This window comes from Chanos chanos, chromosome 12 (genome assembly GCF_902362185.1).
Source record: "Chanos chanos chromosome 12, fChaCha1.1, whole genome shotgun sequence".
NCBI lineage: Eukaryota > Metazoa > Chordata > Actinopteri > Gonorynchiformes > Chanidae > Chanos > Chanos chanos.
Window position 1 is genome coordinate 6,058,398 of NC_044506.1, and position 20,636 is coordinate 6,079,033.

The window sequence follows — 20,636 nt, forward strand, 5'->3', positions numbered from 1 at the left end:
CTTGTGAAGTGAGCGCAAAGTGCCGTTAATTGATGTGAATCCGTGTGTGTGTGTGTGTCTTGGTAGGAGGTAGGCGCACATTCCACTAACTGTCTGCCTCTATATGCTGTAGTCTCCCCCAATGCTGGTTAAACTTTTCTAACTCCGCCTTTGTTCTCCTGTTACCTTGGATTCCCCATTGGATTAGCCCAAAAGAAAAAAAAAAAATTCCCCACTCACCCTGCGGTGAGAGCAGTTATCATTGCCCAGAGTCAACTCAGTGACACTTTACTGCGGAGTAGGCAGCATTATGTAACAACATCGGGGGGAAAAAATCAAAACCATATTGTCATAAATGAATTGCAGTTGAGGGTAATGTGTTAGCATTAAAGAGCAGCAAAATAAACGATTTATTTCGGGGAAATCTGGCGTGTTTATTGAGCGCAGATGGTTATGAGCATTGATGTGAGGTGTTTTTTTTAGGTCTCTGTGTAATACAAAGAATGAACAATCATTGCCTCATTAAGAACACTGAATGTTAAAATGAAGAACATTTTTCTTCGGACTATGTGAATCCTTACTGTACCAAGTCTTAACAACTACACCTCCCATATGTCCACTCGTCTGGACGTTCCTTAACGACAGGATTGGGCACTGTTGCCATGATAACCAATATGTCAACATCAGACCGACATAAGGGGCTCGCGTCACGTTTCATAGCAACACAAAAATACTTGATATCAGACGTCGCGCTTGCTGTCCATTCTTGCGTTACAGAGCTGGCAATAAAAAGTGTGGGACTTAATATATCTATATATGTATGTATTTGTAGATGTTCTCGTAAAAGGCTAAGCATGTAATTTATTATTACGCGTATTATTATCTTATTATTAGGGAACAAGACTCATCGAGAAGTCACAGCTGTGTTTTTGTGTTCACAAGAAGAGAAGAGAGACAACGGAGGTGAATTTCGACGAATTATTGCTCAGTCCTGGAGTTTCTCCACGCAGTTCATTCCGTCTAAAATAGCGGTATTTTTGTGCACACAGCGGAACGTGCGGTTACGACGTTTTTGAATTTGGTTCCACACGGAAGAATTAATCCTTTGCAAAGGCGAAATCACAAACACAACCACCAGTTAGCGTCTTAAAGTAAGCTAACTGCAATTCGAATGTGATTTGGCCATATTTATCCGACGAAGCAATGTTCAAGAACACATTTCAGAGTGGATTCTTGTCCATTTTGTACAGTATTGGGAGTAAACCTCTTCAGATATGGGATAAGAAGGTAAGTAGGCTCGCTAAATGCTGAAATAACATCTCAAAGATAGCGAATGAAAACTGTAATCTTATCGCTGTAAACTTCATGGTTTCTGTGGATTTTTGATTCAGCTCGATAGAAACACTGATACAAAGTTCGGAACAGTGCACTAGTCAGAACTGTTAATTCAAGGAAATGTTTACGCTGTTATAGGTGAGAAACGGGCATATCAAGCGAATTACAGACACTGATATTCAGTCTTTGGTGCTTGAGGTCGAAGGATCTAATGTCAGGTAAGTTAAATTCAAATAATCGGCTGTCACTAATGCATTTGTTCACTGTGCAAGTCCTTTGTTGGACTTTTCACTTCTGCTGGTGTCAAGATGAGTTTGTGTCATTCACATATGACGTTGTTCCAACAGTACTACCTACATCACATGCCCCGCAGACCCTAAAAAGACGCTTGGTATCAAACTCCCTTTCCTTGTAATGATCATCAAAAATCTTAAGAAATATTTCACGTTTGAAGTTCAGGTAAGTGTATATTTAGCCTGTCTAGTTTAGAAGCTTGCATTTCTCAGAGCACCTGGTCAAACCTCCAGGTTAATTGCACGCGCCTCTGGAGAGTGAAAAGAGAGGGCACTGAGAGAATAGCTAACTGAACTTAATTTCACCTGTACCCAAACCTACCCATGATATAACAGTTAGGCCAAACTCATTGCATTCACTGAAATAGAAAAAGTGGTTTCAGAATTTAGCTTTTAATGAATAAAATACATGAAACACACTGGGGCAAGACTAGGAGACGATACTGCATGGCGGTGGTGGTTATTTGTGCGTACACTTATCAGTTTTTATTTGTTTGGAGCGCACTTACGCCATTCTGTTTAACTATACCGTGTCTTCTTATTCTGTATTTTGCAAACTATAATGTGTAAACTTAGAATGTTGATAGAAAAGCTTATCTAAAATAGGAAATCTACATGTACTAATATCCGTTGCTAGAATATATCGACTGTTAAAGATGCATAAAAAAGTGTTGTATACAGACTGTGTAATGTGGTTATGTGCAGGTGTTGGACGATAAGAATGTTCGACGGCGGTTCCGCGCGAGTAACTACCAGAGTACCACGCGGGTGAAACCTTTTATCTGCACCATGCCCATGCGGCTGGACGACGGCTGGAACCAGATTCAGTTCAACCTGTCAGACTTCACGCGGCGAGCATACGGCACGAACTATGTCGAAACGCTCCGCGTACAGGTGAACGTTGTGAATACACGCGCTAGACTGCAGAACAGTCTGGAATTTTTCGCACAAAGCTGTTATTCACGTTATGGTCCGATTAAAATGAATATTTACATTTGAAGAGCTTAAAGAAACACAGACTGTCACTTTTTCCCTCTCAGTGGAGGCCAGGGCAGAAAGTGAGAAAGTAGAGGGAAAAACTGAGACCTTAAATCTGAGACCAGAAAAACGTAGACATACAGAACACTTCTGTTTATGTTTGGTGTGGCGTGCTTACCAAAATGCTTTCTTTTGCACAATACGAAATCTCTCGTAAATACTTTCCAGACTCGCGAAATGACTGAATGTTAGTCAGTGACTGCTTTAATAGAAAACATTCTGTCTCTCACAGTGCTAATATCTTTCAGATTCACGCAAACTGCCGCATAAGGAGAGTGTACTTCTCAGACCGGCTGTACTCAGAGGACGAGCTCCCTGCGGAGTTTAAACTCTACTTACCGGTTCAAAACAAAGCCAAGGTGAGAGAGCATTTTATGATCAAATACATTTATTTTTGATTATTTCAAACGTTCAGACTAAAATTAGTGAGTGACATCTTGAGAAATATGTACAGATCAGGTCTGGTCCCCAACAATAATTTAAACTGAACTGATGCAGAAGTTGAGCTGGCATTAATTTGAATTTGAAATATGCTGTAAAACCCAAAATGGATATTTTTGAGATCACAGCCCAGATTTTTTTTTTTTCATTAAATTGAGGTAGGTCAGGTTTGGGAGGGTTTTTTTAAATGGGTTTGCCCAGAACAGTAAAGAACAGATGAGGGATCGTGACAGCGCCACCCTTCTGCAAAATTAGTCATTCCTCATATTTCTGGGTTTGACCTACTCCTCCTCATCTGTCCTCATCCGTTTGTTTGGGTCTGTGTTGCCTTCGCCCAGTGGCTGCTGTAAACACTGCAGAGTTGCGGACACTTGGCTAGTGCATGCGTAGCAGCTGCATCAACTGCATTAACAAACATCAGTTTCTCTGTCAGATTCGGTCGTTTGGGACAAACCAAACGATTCTGCTGTGGTTACATGATTCATCGGGCATGCAAAGCTATGAGGCGCTAAAATGATTCAGGCTTACAGCTCCCGAAATAACAAATATAGAGGTTGCATGTATCTTTAAAGAATTAAAGTGCTGATCTGGGATGAGCTCCCCTGAGACCATATAACAGTGTTTATCAGGCCTATGAAAGGCAAAAACTGGTCCTAGATCAGCACCCTTCTTCAGTTGACCCTGGTTTTGTTCATTTCACTGAGGGCTCAGAGCTGCAGAAGTGTGATATTACAGTGTGGAGCCTGGAGTGTGGAACAGAAATGTAACAAGTGATTTCATTCTTTTTCTCTCTCTCTTTTCTCTTACAGCAGTGAAAGTGGCTCAATCAGTCAGTTTCCCTCATTCCAGCTTTATCAGGAAATTTTCAGACAACACCCCAGTTGAATTTGTTGTATGGTCTGGATTTTGTTTTTGTTTTTCTGTGTTTTTGTTTTTTTGTTAATATTATTTTGGAACCTTGCTATTTGTTTCCATAGTCACCATGTCTGTTCACTGCACAATAAACGTTTTATATGAGCACAATGTATGTATCTGAGACTGATAAATTCTAGTCTTGATGAAGTAGGACAAATATTCAGAAAAAGACGCGTTTTGACAGTCGAAGCAGTACAGGTTTATTTCTGAATTATGTCAGCTGCCAAAATCCAATCTCCCTGTGCACTGAAAAACAACTGGGCACTGTCGTTTTTACTTACGAAATGCCGTCCAGCACATAGGGAAAAGAAAGACAAGGTTTCAAAGAACCACGTGTGTCACTAGATTCCTCCTAAACACAGCTCTATAAAATTATGATTCAACACCAGTGTTCTGATCTTATTTTCAGGAAGGTTCTGGAAAAATACATTCTGCTATTTCAGGCTGAGAACAACCCTTTGAACAATTACTAAGACGCCATTACAAATTATTCCTCTGGAAAAAGGACAAAAAAAGAAAAAGTTTAGTCATCGGACGGTAATCTCAGTGACATGTAAAATACTATCTGAATGTAATCAGATTATTTGTAATAAATTTACAGATCCAACCAACACACAGTCTATATTCACCGTGCAGTTTGATTTGGATCTAATCCCTGGATTGGTCGCACTCACTGAACACTGATTATGGAGCAAGTCTTCCCAACACTGAATTCAGTATAAAACACAGAAATATCAAACGGAGAACTTCCTTAACACTCGTTACAGAGCGCAGAGAACTGAACAACTGAATTAGAGCACCCAGACACACACTGCCATAAAGACAGAGAGAAAAGCGTGAATGATTTGAGCTCTCTTAAAACATAACACGTCATGCGTTTCCAACAGCGTCCTGTAAGAGAACCAAACAAAAATAAAAAAAACCCTCACACGATGTGGACTCTCAAAATCGTGAGAGAGAAGCCGCCACAGGGATGTGACAGATGACTGAAACAGCTGCAGTGCAACAGTGTAATCGCTGCAACAACTTATATAAAGGGATCTATGGTTACAAAAAATGCGTTTGTGAGAATCCATTTGCGACAACTTCTATTTCTGATAATAATAATAATAATAATAATAGTACCTTATTGTATGAGTTAGGAAATTAAAGCTAAAACGATTTGTCAAGTAAAATCAAATACAGGCAGTCATAACACCATACAGGTATCCATGGTAACCTGAAAAGCATGCGATTTGCTTTTTTTTTTTTTTTTTTGAAAAAGTGCAAACGCGTCTGTGGATCACAGAAAGGTCATGGACTGACACTCACAGATCATTTAAATCACAAAATATAAACTGTAAAACAATACATTTGGACGTAAGCCACTGTGCAATCATTTTAAGGAGGAAAAAAAAACAAAACAAAACAAAAAAGAAAATCATCAGAAAGCATTCACAAACACATAAAACAAAACATCTGGTAAACAAATACAAACACATACTGATAGCTAGTTACATATTTGTATACTTGCATTGATCATAGTAGTGCTTCTGTTTCAAGTAAGAAACGTTAGTGAAAAAAAGGCTTTATCTATATTCTGTGTTGCTTTGGCTGGGCAGTGTTTTAGAATGATTGATTGCACATGATAATATGTGAGAGTCCGACTCTCTCTCTCTCTCTCTCTCTCTCTCTTTCTCTCTCTGCAGAATCAAAACAGCGTTGACATAGTGCTGGTCGCCTTAGCGACAGTTACCCAAAATACGATTGTTGCTTTTCAATTTGGACTACAACGTTCTAAAAGTTGAATATTTCCCTTTTAAAAAATACATATATATCTATATACTTTACAGAATACATTCAACGTTCTTTGTGTTTTTTTTGTTGTTGTTTTTGTTTTTGGGGATGTTTTAGTATTGCTCCTGTGCTGGTGTTAGGTCTACCCGGCCACGCCCCCTGAGTCCGAGCCCTCGTGATGTAGGACGTAGTAGTCGTGTACATACATTAACACGGCAATAGGCTGGCCAATGATGAGAGAGATCCAGACAGCAGCGTTGCCATAGTAACCCCTAAGGAAACGACCTACAAACCAGGCCAGTGGGATCTGACAAAAAGGAAAAAAAGAAAAAAAAAACATACAGAAATATGCAATTTTAAGAAAAAATTTCCAGACACAAGTTACCGCACCTGTATTTGACCAAAACTTACAGAACTGTGACTCATGACATGAAGAGACTCACACAAACAAAACTAATGAAATTTTCAGTAATACTTCTGGGTGTATCAACCACCAGACTACTAAATGATATTAAGAAAAGAAAACTGAACACAGTTTTTTATTATGCGTCTTTCCTGACTGTGTTTATTTATTAACTGCTCACGCAAGTACCAAGTAATGTCTGCAGCTGTTTTTTAATTACACTCCCATATTAGGTGTGTGTGTGTGTGTGCATATACGCAAGTGTGTGGACAAAGTAATAATTGCGTGTATGGAAAATATTTGAGTTAAATACTCTAGTTTGTTATTAAACAGCAGTTACGATGCAGTTATGGGATTTACTCTCACATACACTCATAAAGGAAACTTCATATACTTATATACATATACATGTTTACATAAGCATATTAAATATAACTTATGAATTCAGCTTTACCTGGACCATCATGCCCATAAAGGCCCATAGCCGAAACATCTTCAGAGGAACACTCACTAAGTACTGCAGGGCAGAGAAAGAGAGAGAGAGAGAGACAGAGAGTAGGAGGGAAACACAGGCAATAAATTCATTCTGATTTAACTGGACTCATGAATCAGAGGAAAGTACAGTGAGTTTTTTTTTAAGTGTGAGCAGAAATGTCACGGCGGCGGCCCACTCGAACCTCGTGAAAGAAGGCGGAAACGAGGAAGACGGCCGTCTGAGCGATCCACTTCTTCATCCCTCTCTTCAGCATCGGCTTGTAAAAGTGCCTTTAACGAGTAAACGCGGCAAACAACGATAACTCAGCATTCACTGGCCTGGAAACACGACGGCCAATAAAATAATCTGTAGCTCACGGTCACAGCCAGTGGCAAATTGAGGACCTGTGCAGAGAGCTCAGCTAATGGTACAGCATGCATCTGTGATTCCTCCATGTATTTATAATTACACAAAAACAGAGTGGAATTGGGTGAGAGTGCCCTGCGGTAGATTCAACTCACCGATGGCACCATTTGTGCACTGGTATGTTCCAGTTGCTCCAGAAATACGTGACTGACTCGGAGTTCCTGTGAGAACAGGGAGTATGTCTGTAGTGAGAAATACAGAACGGCGCTTCACAAGCAGATGCCGAAACATTAAAAGCGTGGTTTCCTTTTGGTCTTATATTTACGGGCCAACATAGTTATTTATTCATTAATTTTGCAAATCCTGTGATGTTTGTACGTTGTCCTGCGGAATAACTCTTAAGCAGAATGCAGTGCCTGTGTTTAATGAGGAACGGAGAAAAAGAAGAGAACTTAAAACCGCTCTGATTTAACAAGACACAATTCTTCTCCTCTGACCTAATCTGATGTCATGTATGTGTGTACATATATATATATATATGTATAGAGAGAGAGAGAGAGAGAGAATCTGTGATGAATGAGCATTGAACTCACCACCAATCCCTGTAAAACTCCCGGTCTCCGAACTGCATTAGCTCAGCTATGAAGTTCATGGTAGAGTGGAAAAACCAATAGAAAAAGATGAGCCAGATTAAATGATTGGGCACCTGCAGGGGTAGAGGAAGAGGGGAGGTCTCGGGGGATTAGATATTCTGAAGACTAAGGGAAAATGACTGCACCACTACGGTACAAATAAGCACCAGTACAATACTCACAGCAAGCTTCAGAAGACGCTCCACCATTCTGCCAAAGTCCATGTCCTGTGGGGGGGGGGGGGGGGGGGGGGGGGGGGGGGGGGGGGGGGGGGGGGGGGGGGGGGGGGGGGGGGAAAAGAAGTGAAAGGTGTTCCTGAATCAGAACTTTAGAACCACGTTCTCGCAGCAGCAACAACAATAACAACAACAACAACACAACAATAAACAAAGACACAAGGACAAAAATCTCGTAACCGTCGGTTACTATTTGCTTTTTTTTCCCTGAGTCTTGGCTCCGTTCGAATCAGCCGTGTTCATCCCATTTCCCTCTGACATTTCGCGGAAAAGGTCTTTGTGCGGTTTACACATATCTACATCGGAATTCTATGAGCCCAGTCCTGGCAGTGTGGAGTACTGCTGGCTTTTGAGTCTTCACCCTCTAATTAGAGTCCGATTTTGTGTTTCGCACCATTAAGCAGCACATTGTTTGGTTGATATGAAAAATCAGTGTTACCGCAGATCTGGACTGCGTTACGGAGCATATGAGGGGTGTGGCACTGTATTGTGTTCAGCTGACGGGGCTGCCTGTGTGCTCCTGAGCAAAACTGGTCACAAGATGTAAAAGTTTACCTCAGTGAAAGAGAGGTTTACCTGAAAGGGCTTCATAGAGTTCTGTATGGTGGGAACCATCCACTGAAAAACAGAAAAGAAATTTAAATACACGAAGCATCGTCCATTCAAGTAACAGTAAACAGCAAACAGTCAGCAAATGTACATACCTGCTGTATCAGTCCAACGAGTAACTGTACAAGGAAGAGCTAGAAAACAAACAAACAAGCAAACAAAAAACAATATCAGTACCAACAGTACACAGATAAAATGATGCCGATCATCTTTAAGTATCTGTATGATCATAATTTATTTAAAGTTACTGTGAGGTGAACGTTTCTGAATCTGTTCATGACCTTTCATGACCTTTACCATTTCAAAGAGTCTCCTCAGCAGGAAGCGCTTTCGTATCCGTGGAGACCGGGGGAAGTTCAGTTCGTAGCACAGTGTTGGGGCACAAACAAAGTAGTACATGTCTATAAAACAAAATATGGAATAGCTCAACAACTGTCGCAGACAAACCAGAGCACCTAGAAGTAAAACAGATCCCAAACTCTAACAGGCAACACAGGGTACACCTCACACTTTTAGAGTGTGTAGAAAGAGTTCACCTTTCTAAACAGAGACCTCTAAAAGAGTTTATATGAAAAAGTCTTTTTTTTTCCTCTTTTCACTTTAAGTCTGACCTCTGTGAGTGAGATTTCCTGGGTAGGTCACATGAGTGTATAGTGCATTCCCGTTGGCTCTGGACACTGACGGACCTGCCAGAGAGCAAACACAGAACACAAACAGTGGTTGGCATAAAATCACAGCTGTATTAGTCAGTAATGCACTGAACCATCATTATGATTCTCTTTAGCACTGATGCTATCAAGGACTTGGTAGCAGATCTGGTTTAACATACTTCTGTACAATACGTACAAACACGAGATAGATAGATAGATAGATAGATAGATAGATGGATAGATAGACAGACAGATAGATAGATAGATAGAGAGATAGACAGACAGATAGATAGATAGACAGATAGATAGATAGATAGATAGATAGATAGATAGATAGATAGATAGATAGATAGATAGATAGATAGATAGATAGATAGACAGACAGACAGATAGATAGATAGACAGATAGACAGATAGACAGACAGATAGATAGACAGATAGACAGATAGATAGATAGACAGATAGATAGATAGATAGATAAGATAGATAATATGGTAAATAATGGAGATGGAGACAGAGAGACGGTGCTCGGTCATAATATAAACTTATTATAATGGATTTTCACTCAGAAAACTAAGCTGAACAATCCATTTATTTGACGAACGGCCTGCTCTATCATTTATCAGACTTTCCAGCAGCGTACGCCAATCCGTCTGGAGAGCAAGACCCTTTTCATTTCCAACAGTCAAGTCCACTCTCCGAGGACTGTGTTTTCACCGCTTATGTCCAAAGTAAATTACGCCGCATCTCATTAATAAAAAACTCAATATGCAGGAAACAAAAAGCCTTCTTGGGAATTGCTAATGGTTCCAGTTTATTCAGATCAAATCATTTCAGCTGTATCAGCACTGGAATGAAAAAGGCTCAGCTGGTCATTGACTTTACCAACCAGCAGATGGCAGCAGAGTCATGCATCATAGTTGAACTACAATGCAGCAACTGTCATAGAATGCTTTTCACATCCGCGTGTGTGTGTGTGTGTGAGTGCGTGTGCGTGTTTGTCAGAACACATTTTGTTCTGGGAACAGAGATTAAATATTTAAACAATCACTGGACGTCTCTGTGGGTAAATGAGAGATGCACACGCGCACACACACACACACACACACACGCACGCACACACACACACACACACACACACACGCACACACACGCACGCACACACACACACACACGCACACACACACACGCACACACACACACACGCACGCACACACACACACACGCACACACACACACGCACACGCGCACACACACACACGCACACGCGCGCACACACACGCACGCACACACGCACGCACACACACACACACACACAAACACTCACACACTCACACACACACGCACACACACACACACACACGCACACGCGCACACACACACACACACGCACACGCGCACACACACACACACACACACACACACACACACACACAAAACACACAAACAGACTAGGCGTACAACTCTAGGGCATCCAGCTCATTACAGCCCCATTAGTTTTGCCTCATGTCCAGAGTGGTGCTGGTCCAGGTTAAACAAAGCACGAGGAGCAACTGGAGATCACTAAAACAACACGTTCCACACAACTTCAGTCTTCAGTTACTGCTCACTCAGATCACAGGCAATTACGCTCTACACTAAATACACAGAGCAGCTACAGATTACCAGCAATTACAGCAGAGCAACGTGACCAAACACACAAGGCGATCACTTTTTTTCACCCAAGGTAGCGGAACAGATCAATCACTCCTGTTCTGGTGGTGCCTGCATTGTGTCTGGTTGCCATGGTGACACACTTGGCATCTCAGATTGTTATGTCAAGATTTAAATGTGATTGTACACATCCTGGTTGCCACTGAGAACACAGTGAATAATTGAGTCATTTTGTTACGGTGACGGCTGTGGTTCTCACAGCGCACGTTTTGTGCTTGTTCTCAGTGTTAGCAGGCTGGCTAAATAAGGTTGTTATAGCAATAGGAATCGCTGAAATCGCTGATAGTACACATTACTATTACCATAGTAACACAGTAGCTAAACGTGGTTGTTATGACAACAGGTGCACAGGTAGTAACACTGTAGGTACTCACAGGAATGGGAGCGGGACAGCGTGCGGGCTTTGGCGTGTCTAATCTCTCTACACCACCGATTCACATCCTTATAGGAATACAGCTTCAGAAAGAGAATGGTGTACACCCCCAAGGCCAAGACTCCACCCACTGTAAACACACACGGACACACGCACACGCACACACACACACACACACACACACACACACACACATAACTTCATCAGATTCAAAGTTATGTCGGTGCATGCGTGCATATGTCTGCCTATTTGTGCATTAAGGGATTCTTACCCGGGGTCATGGAGGTCACACTCAGTACTGTTGCTGCCGGAAAGCACAAAATGACAAGGAGATTTATGACATGGAGGAATGTACCGGTACCCTCTGAAATAGTACCCTGTGACAAAGCACAAATTAAACAGAATTAAAAAAAAAAAACTCTACCCACTGTAAACAAATGCACACGCGTACACACAACCACACAACCACACACACACACACACATTCTGTCATATTAAAAAACGCTGATATATGCCAGAGCTGGCTTAGTATAGAAAATCTGGCACAGCTTGATTTAAATTTAAAAATGTCACTGTATCTTTAAATATGACAGCCTTCAGCAGCGACAGTGTTGGAACTGCTGGGTTGGATCAGACAGATTTTACACTACATCAATCACACTATATTAGCCTTAGCAATCATAGCGTAACACTCACCAACGCTAGCTTCCGCTCCGTGTACAACGCCGCCATTATAAACACATTGGAGACTGAAATGGCAAATAAAACATATTAGACACACCTACTCATCTAAACAGGGCATGTAATAGTGTCACAATATTAGCCTAACGACGGGACGACGGGAAATAACGTTAGCGCCCGGATTATTAGCGAACGCTACGGTCGCTTAACTTCAGAATCGGTTTATTTATAGAGGGCTTGTTTCAGTTCATCAGGACACGAAGGCCCACGGACGAAAAGCCCCAAACAAATGCAAAGAAAAATGAAGAGGCGGGCAGGCCACACACATACAGATGATAAGGCAAGGAGCTGGCCAGCTATAGGGGTCCTTTAGAAACAGCGAGATGACTTGGATAGGATCCACTAGAATCCCATATCTGCAGAACAAACAAAGAACAGGACATGAGACGTTTACTCTGACATTTTCAACAGGATGGAGAGAGTATCAGTTTCCATCCATGAACTAATCTAAGCCTCTGAGCTGCTGAAATCAACTGAATTTGAATCCTCTGACCACAACTGCTGTCAGGGGCATTCTGGGAGGAAAAAAAAAAATCATGTGGCACAGCAGAGAGAGAGAGCGAGAGACAGAGAGAGAGAGAGAGAGAGAGTAAGTGCATCAGATGAATCAATGTGCAGTAACAGTAACAGAGACAGTAGATTGTCTCTGATCACCAGAGACCAAGGACATTTTTGTTGTGGGAAACTTGCTACACAGTTCCTCAGTTGCTCTTCGTCCAGCTGATGCAGTACAGGGCAGACTAGTACTGAGACAGTGTGGGATGAGATTTTTACTGTGCTGCTTGTCGGGTAAATGACTCTCATTACAATATGTGATCAACAAATGCATGCTTGGCACTTCTGTATGGTCACACCACAGGAAAGTATTGATCATTTTTTACAGTTATTAGTCATCCACTACACAAATCATGCTTGACATGTCTGTTCTGTTTGTTTTCACTTAACAAGATTTAGACAAAATATGTATCTCCCCACAACCGTGATCCAGTGCTTTCATCTGATTCTAGGCTGTTGAGAAAGTCATCTCAAACGCACCCAAAGACGCACAGCAAGCCACTGGCCCCGCCCCCTCTTTGCTAAGACACAGACCTTATCACTTCCTCTTTTGGACCTCATAAGAGGAAGTTTATCTTATTCCACTCTAGACAGAACACAATGCAACTGTAAGAGTTCTACCCATAAAGATTTAAATCACTACATACATGAAGTTCGATTAATGAATGTGTGTTTATGAGTGAGTGAGTGAACAAAGGAATGAACATATGAATGAATACACAAATAAACAAAATAAAAACAAACAAAATAAAATAATACTTTGCGCAAACTTACTTTATAAGGTTTTCCAAGAAAAGGCGCGCATTGGTCAAAACCTGCAACAGAACAACAGTAAGAAGAATAAGAATAAAAAGAACAAAAATAAACAAATAAATAAATAAAAAGCCCAACACCCTGATCTATCGACATCCAAATGAGTGAGTTTCACATCTGTTCATTGCTCTCTGACAGTAATACTGTTCATTAACTCATTCACTGAGTTCTTCAGAGACACTGTGGCCAGTCATCCCTGCATTTGGAGGGTGTGTAACCCCAGAGAGACCAAAGTCTCCTGTCTAACCTCTTTATCTGCTAAAACTCTACCTCACTGATAAAAAAACAGTCCCCAGATTCCCCTCTGTCAACAACGCAAATATCACATGCACTTTTATGAGCTGTTTATACCTCGTCACAAATCCACGTTGTTAAAGATGATCATAAATGTGTATTAAATAAACAATATGACAGCGTGTGCCTAACGAGCTGAATTATTGTACTCTTTTTTTTATCAGAATGACATAACAATGGTATTTTTTTTCACAGTCAAGCCGAAGATTTTTTGTTTTTTTATCTTCTGAAGAGTTTTGCATAATTGTATCTGATTCCAAAGGTCACTGTCAGCTATGTGGTGACAGGCACGGCGCCCGAGTTTTGATTGACCTCCTGAATACGGTTCAGTGATTGATCTTTTCATAGTTCTACACACACACCCACACAGACGCACACACAGACACACACGCAAACGTGTGCGCGCGCGTACCTTTGGGCTTAACGTCTTTGCTATGAAAAATTTATAATGTCCATTTAACTACATTGCCTTTCACTGACTCAACGAACTCCGCTCTCTCCAGATGGAGAGAGAAATACAAAAACACATATTTCATCGTAAAATCCAACATTCTTCCATCAAACATTTTAATGGAGCGGAAAAAAAAGAAAAATACACGTAAAGTCCGAGAGACCAATAAAACACTCGCATATTTTCTCTACCCCTGGATTCTACCTCTGTTGCCTCATCCCCTCAGACTGGCTTCATTCAGTACAAGTACGCACTGAGTCACGTAAGCGTATTGTGAGTCATCAAATGTTGATTCAGTGCGTGCAGGGCACAGAGCAGTTTACATCCACATGCAGAAACTGAGAGTGTTTCACCTCAAAATAAGGAAGAAAAAAAGAAAAAGAAAAAGAAAAAAGAGCCCCTATTCCATAGAGCCAAAAAATTTTTTTACTGCATACCCCATTCCCGCCTTTCATGTCCCGACACCCAAAAGTTTTCCACTTTAATTCCATGATCACTTTTTTTTTTTCCTTAAACAGAACACAAAGCACTCAGTGGGATGTTATGAGAGCATAAGTCGGGTGAAAAAGGGCTAAATCCCGAAAGTGATCTCGTTTCAAAGAAGGGATTAATAAGGACTTGTGAAATGACTGCTTGCTCGGAGTGGCTTTGAAGAGGCGAGGACGGGCGCTCCACTTTAGTCCTGTTTCTGGGGAAATAGAGGTTTATTTTTAGAGGAGGTGCCACGCTTTACAGTATTCATTACAGTAATCCTCGGGAACATTTTGAAAGTTTTTTTTTTATTACCATGCAAAAAAAAAAAAAAAAAATCAATCAATCATGAAACAAATAAAGCTACGTTTCATAACTTTTGTCACGGGGGAGGTGGAGGGGAGTGGAGGGGATCTGTACTGGCTTGAAGGACACGGTGACTTCAACACAACCACAGCAACCCCCCCGCCCCCCCCCCCCCCCCAAAAAAAAACCCAAACAGATAGTCAATTTCTTCCTTTTGCTTATTTAATCAGGTTACACCAGACACACTGAAATAAAAAATAATAATAATGAAAAAAACATAACTTTTTAAAGTATGACTGGGATAAGACAGCGCTGAGAGCAGGGAATGGCCATTGCAAAGTTAAAAGCAGTCAGTACATGGCAAACACTACCAGTGTCAAATTAACTCCGAGAGAGTGTTAGGCCCAATGCCCCACATGGGACAATTTTAATGCTGTCGGAGTAAATGCAACGCTGTAAATTTGATGCCTAAATCTTGCAAGAGACGTGACATTTCCTAACGTAGAAAGGGGAACTAAGGTATTATATTAGTTATTAAGTTATTAAGTTTATGTATTAAGACATTATTATACATTATTATGCTTCTGTCACTGAGAAGTCCTGCTTGTTTGTAACTTAAAACTTTTACAGTCTAAAGAACTGACTGCAGTATAATGCTACTCCACCGCGGTCCTCCCTTACAGAAGCTCTGCTGATATTCTGTTACTATCAATCACTGTTTGTCTCTGATTGGCTGACATTTCTAGACACTTGTTTCTCAGGTACAAAAAAAAACCAAAACACTGTTTTTAATTAGATGATGGGTTTAATCAGCAGCAGGAGTCCTGGTCTAGCTAAGGTTAAAGTTGAACGGCCTTCCTGTTGAACCCTGACTGACACACAAAGGGCTGACACAGTTCCTCGTGTTTTAAGGCTTGGCTAGTGAAGCCTGAGAAGGGGGACACTCTGTGCCCGCTGCTTGGTGCCAGCTCACCTGGCAACACATATCTGAACTGGGTAAAAGTTCAACAGGAGAAGGAGCAAAGGGAAAGGGAAAAAAAAAGGATGAGGGAGAAGGGATGTGGTAATCATCTGAGACTACGACACAGGAGGCTGAGTCACTTTTCTGTGCCAGTTTATTACGACACAACGGCCAAGGCTACGTGTTAGGAATCATGATGTGACAAAAACGACTGAAGTCTAAAACCGTGTCTTTATTATGGGAAACAGTTTAGCTCATATAATGACATGTCTTTTACCTCACAGGTTTTACTATGCACAGACAGCCCTCTGAAGTAGGGCGTGCGTGTGTGTGTGTGTGAGTGTGTGTGCTGGATATTGACGTGCTGGACATCATTTTTGCATTCCCTATGTCAAATGTATGCTCTTTTTGAGTGTGTGTGTATGAGTGTGTGTGTTTTCATAAAATTGCGTGACGCATGTTTGCTGGACTGGATAAGTGCCTTATTAATATGTTGGTTGTCTGTAGTAATTCTGTATGCTTTTCTCCTACTTAATCTAAATGCACTTCTTATAAGTCAATGTTGATTACTGAGTCTGTCAGATAAACAAAATTGCAATTGTAATTGTATGTATGCACATGTCTCTCTTCACTCAGATGTGTGCGTGTCTGTGTCTGTCTATCAAGGAATATGAGAATGAGGACACACACACACACACACACACACAAGCTAAGTGTCTTGGCTGCCCTACACAGCTGAATGGGGGGTAAACATTATGACCCAAAGCCAAAGATCCTCTGGCTTCAGTCCAACAGAGCCCTGGACATTTCCCAACACAAACCCAAAGCTTCACCTCGGGCGAAAGCACACTTCACTTACTGCTCTCTACCTTCCTCTTCCTTTTTCCTTTCTTTCTTTCTTTCTTTCTTTCTTTTTTTTTTCTTTATAACGCCAGATAATCTAAGAGGAATCAATTGGAGAGAGGGTACTGTGAGCTCACTCTATGCATTGAGAGTTTGTGTAGAATACTAAGAGGACGTCTGACTCGCGAGAGATGAGTGTGGTTTAAAACTGCAGTGCTGGTGGTGCTATAAAGGATGGAAAAAAAACGCTTTGAGGTCAGGTCTTCGGGATCAGATGCAGAGGGTACGTCTGAGTTAATGACAAGGTGTTGGAAAGATGAGAAGACGAATACTTCAGTCCCAACAACAAATTTTATACCATAAAACAAGAATGTGCCCTGAAAACAACATCAGTGTAATTCATTTAGTGTAAACAGTGTAAGTTTCATGGGGAAAAAAAAAAAAACAACTGGAATATCTTGACAAAGAAATGAAGTTACATTACTCAAAAGGTTTGCCAATTAAAGCTGGTTACATTTTAATGGAAAAAGTGAGGGTTTTACTGATGTTGTTTGAAGGTTTTTCATGTTTTTGGGGAGGGGGGTGGTCCTAGTTTGTTTGGGTTTACAATGTACACTGTGTATTCAAGAGCCTCTAGAGACAAAACATTGTACGTAGAGTTTGTGGATATTCAGCGGCAATGCCAGGTGGACAAACTCCAACTCTGGCTGGAATTTAAGGACAACAGGACAGATAAAAATAACCCGTGTCCAGATGTCACTGCTTGAGGTGGTGCACTGAACACAACACCAACGTTACCGGTGAAACCAACAAAACAACAGTCTCGTCGGACTTGTCTTATCTCACGTTGTGATGTTGAATAAAACGGACGGTAAAGCAAACTCTAAGTGTTATCCCACTAAAACTGTGATATCAGAGTGTGTATTCTAATAACCTGGATCTAACCTTTGCGAACAACTCCAGTATGATCTGCACATACCTTCTTTTTGGAGAAAAGAGGCGGAGAGAGGCCACACGCCTTGAAAACATGGTGATTAAGAAACATGGATAAAAATCAAGTAGATCCAACTCTGGCCCTGTTTATTGTTTTTTTTTTTTTGCTTTTTTTGGTAGATAAGTGAACAGTGAGCGTGACTGGTTGGCCACGGCGCTACCGTGTCTGACTTCTATGAAAAGTGGAAAATCTGGAATTACCTGACACTGAAGGACATTGAGCTGCACGGCTCCAATGGACAGACTGCCTCTTCTCTGGGAAGGATCTATTCACTGCTGTACCATTACAGCCATATCAGTGATACTGGGTTTGTAAACCATATCAGATATACTGGGTTTGTAAACCATATCAGATATACTGGGCTTTTGAGCACTCCAGCGGTTGAATAAAATACTGAGAACTGGACACTCCCATTCAAGTCCATTCAAAAGTGATAAAAAAAAAAACAAAAACAGTTTCATTAAGCCCTTGAAAAGGTTCAGGGCTGAAAAAGGTCCTACCTAGCATAAACACCATACGTATACCCTCAAAATTACAACAGTCTAACTGCAAAGACTTTTATTTGGAAGAGTGGTAATCAAGGTGCAGACAATCTGTGTCTACCTGTCACACAGACAGGGATAAAGTGTGTTCTTTGGTGCTTGGTCTGACCTCAACGTGGTGACACTTTCCATTCAGCGGAGCTGAACACTCACCAGCATGATAACGCACCAGTTGAGGATCCCTCTGTAGTTACTGAAGCCGCTGTCTGAGCTGAACAGAGACTCCTGCACGCTGTGACAGCTAAGGAGACACAAAGACCAGAGAGAGAGAGAGAGAGAAAGGCTTTCAGTCCAACAGAAAGAATGTGACAGGCCTAAACTTTTTAGTAAAAGCATAGAGAGGAAATTTCAGAGCTTAAAAATAGTTCACGTCGTCCGGGCTGGAAAAAATTCTGACTGAAAAAAAAAAACAAAAAAAAACATTTGAAAATCATTCTGTTATTCATTCAGTCAAACATTTTCAGTTTTTCCACTGTTTTTTTTTTTTTATTTACATGTATTAAATAAGTTAGGCTAGTGTTCCCATCAAAACAAACTTAAAATGATCCCTTCTGAAGTAAAAAAAAAAAAGGCTTTGCTTTAGGACACACTAGAAGTAAACTATTATACTTGGAGTTGGAACCAACAACCTCCTGGTTACTGGGCTTCTGCCCTTACCAAGACACCATACTGCCCCATTTAATACTTAATCTTTCTTGGTCGAAAAAAAAAAAAAATCTTGACTTCACACATGACTTAGGTTGATTCACCCCCAGAGGAGACAATTTTGCAAATGTCTTGAGGGAGAAGAAAGGTCACCGGCATTGTGAAAACTGGGGAAAGAGAGAAACTGTTCTTGCTCAACAACAATAAATAGACCATGAGAGAAGTTATGACAGAGAGAAATTCTAGAGATCTTATCACTCTGACAATAATCATTCACACACACACAGAGAGACATACACAGACATACTATGCAGAGATCTCTAACCACACATTATGTCACAAACAGATCTCACTTTTTATCCATGCTCAGCACGCCACACAAATACACACACACTCACATACACAGATATACTTGATTCTTGCCTAAGTTCATCACCTACATGACAATCAAATGCTGTACAGATAACATTCATACTGATAAAGAATTCTGATAGCACGTCATAGCTCACTTGGTTGTTTGTCTGACAATTGGAGATGCAGTGACCAACCACACAAAACGGATCTGAAATACATTAGTCTTGTATACTAGATGCCACTTGATACTAGAGGAGAAACAAAAGTCTCTTTCACAATTTCCACCTTCCTTGTTCACCAAACAGGCCAAACTACATTAAGTGTCACAAAATCGATGTTGTTTAAAAATTTATTGAGGATGAGGACAGTAGCTTTCCCTACTACAACATGCGGGTGTCAAGACAGCATATTTAATTCCTACAGGAAGTGACTCATCACAAAAAAGACAAAAAAAACCCAAAACCCTAGCACAATTGTCTATTAATATTATTACGACAGGTCGAACATCCCAATTATGTGAGTTTTTTTTCGGAATTAGCCGGGGGCCTGTATGCTATTTGCGGCAGCCTGAATCACCTGGAATAGCCTTACTAGTTAGGGTATAGTCCAGGATGTGGCGGCAGTCAAAGCGGTCGGCCAGCGCCTGTAGTCACTCGCATTCCCTCGTTTTTGCTTCTATGAAATTTCACCAAAAATATAACACCCTTTGTTTTAAACGTTCAGTTCGTAACAATGACCCAGTTATGGATTACCATTTATAACGTTATACTGACCTCTCTCCTGGTATAACAGATAGGTCAAAGAATAAACCGCATAGCACCATGACTCGCGCTGACTCTCAGCACATCAAATGATACAATTTCCACACAAAAGCCAACTGAAATTATACAGCAAATGACCATTATTGGCATTTACCTGAGTCTGTCTTTAATAGCATCGTTGTTTTTTTGTTTACGCGCTGGCGTTACAGTGTCTTGCACCTTGTCCCCTTTCACTTGACTCTGGTTCTGGTTTGTTGCGTCCGCCGCGCTGCCAGGCTTGCTCCCGTTGGCTTGTTTCGGGTTTGTCCCCGTTGATTCTCCGGAGATGGTGGTTCTCCGCTTGCGTGTAATGGGACCTCTCACATATTTGTCGCCCATTTTCCAATTTAAGTTGCTATAGTGCGATTCATCGTATATTAAGTTTCCCCTCAAGTTGTCAACTGCTCACTGACTAACGTTTCGTTTATCTTTGTGATCAGTACTGTAATTTGTGGTTGTAAGGGGTGTGTTGACGAATGTCGTAGCTGAGCAGCCGCTGCGTAGATGTTGCGCAAATGCACGAAGAAACGTAGCTACTAGAGGTACAGTAGTACTCCAGTATAGTAACTGGCACACAATGGATCTTATTAAATCTAGCCATAATAAGAATGTACTCACTTTTCTGAAGGTGG

General features: G+C 41.1%; 2 protein-coding genes across 2 annotated transcripts; one reads left to right on the plus strand and one right to left on the minus strand.

The window, feature by feature from the left end:
* The first annotated feature begins 1,105 nt into the window (after positions 1-1,105).
* Positions 1,106-4,041, plus strand: cfap20 (cilia and flagella associated protein 20). Its single transcript, XM_030789425.1, has 6 exons — positions 1,106-1,266; positions 1,453-1,532; positions 1,662-1,773; positions 2,313-2,501; positions 2,894-3,004; positions 3,896-4,041. The coding sequence occupies exons 1-6, from the start codon at positions 1,183-1,185 to the stop codon at positions 3,899-3,901; spliced, it is 582 nt and encodes a 193-aa protein (XP_030645285.1). The 5' UTR covers positions 1,106-1,182; the 3' UTR covers positions 3,902-4,041.
* Positions 4,042-4,204: 163 nt separating this feature from the next.
* Positions 4,205-20,421, minus strand: dgat1a (diacylglycerol O-acyltransferase 1a). Its single transcript, XM_030789028.1, has 17 exons — positions 20,120-20,421; positions 18,359-18,446; positions 13,305-13,345; positions 12,246-12,331; positions 11,931-11,983; positions 11,506-11,611; positions 11,236-11,364; positions 9,110-9,184; positions 8,796-8,899; positions 8,594-8,632; positions 8,466-8,507; positions 7,836-7,880; positions 7,615-7,727; positions 7,177-7,242; positions 6,858-6,945; positions 6,635-6,697; positions 4,205-6,084 (listed from the first exon to the last, which is right to left on the minus strand). The coding sequence occupies exons 1-17, from the start codon at positions 20,341-20,343 to the stop codon at positions 5,920-5,922; spliced, it is 1,527 nt and encodes a 508-aa protein (XP_030644888.1). The 5' UTR covers positions 20,344-20,421; the 3' UTR covers positions 4,205-5,919.
* Between the last annotated feature and the right edge of the window lie 215 nt (positions 20,422-20,636).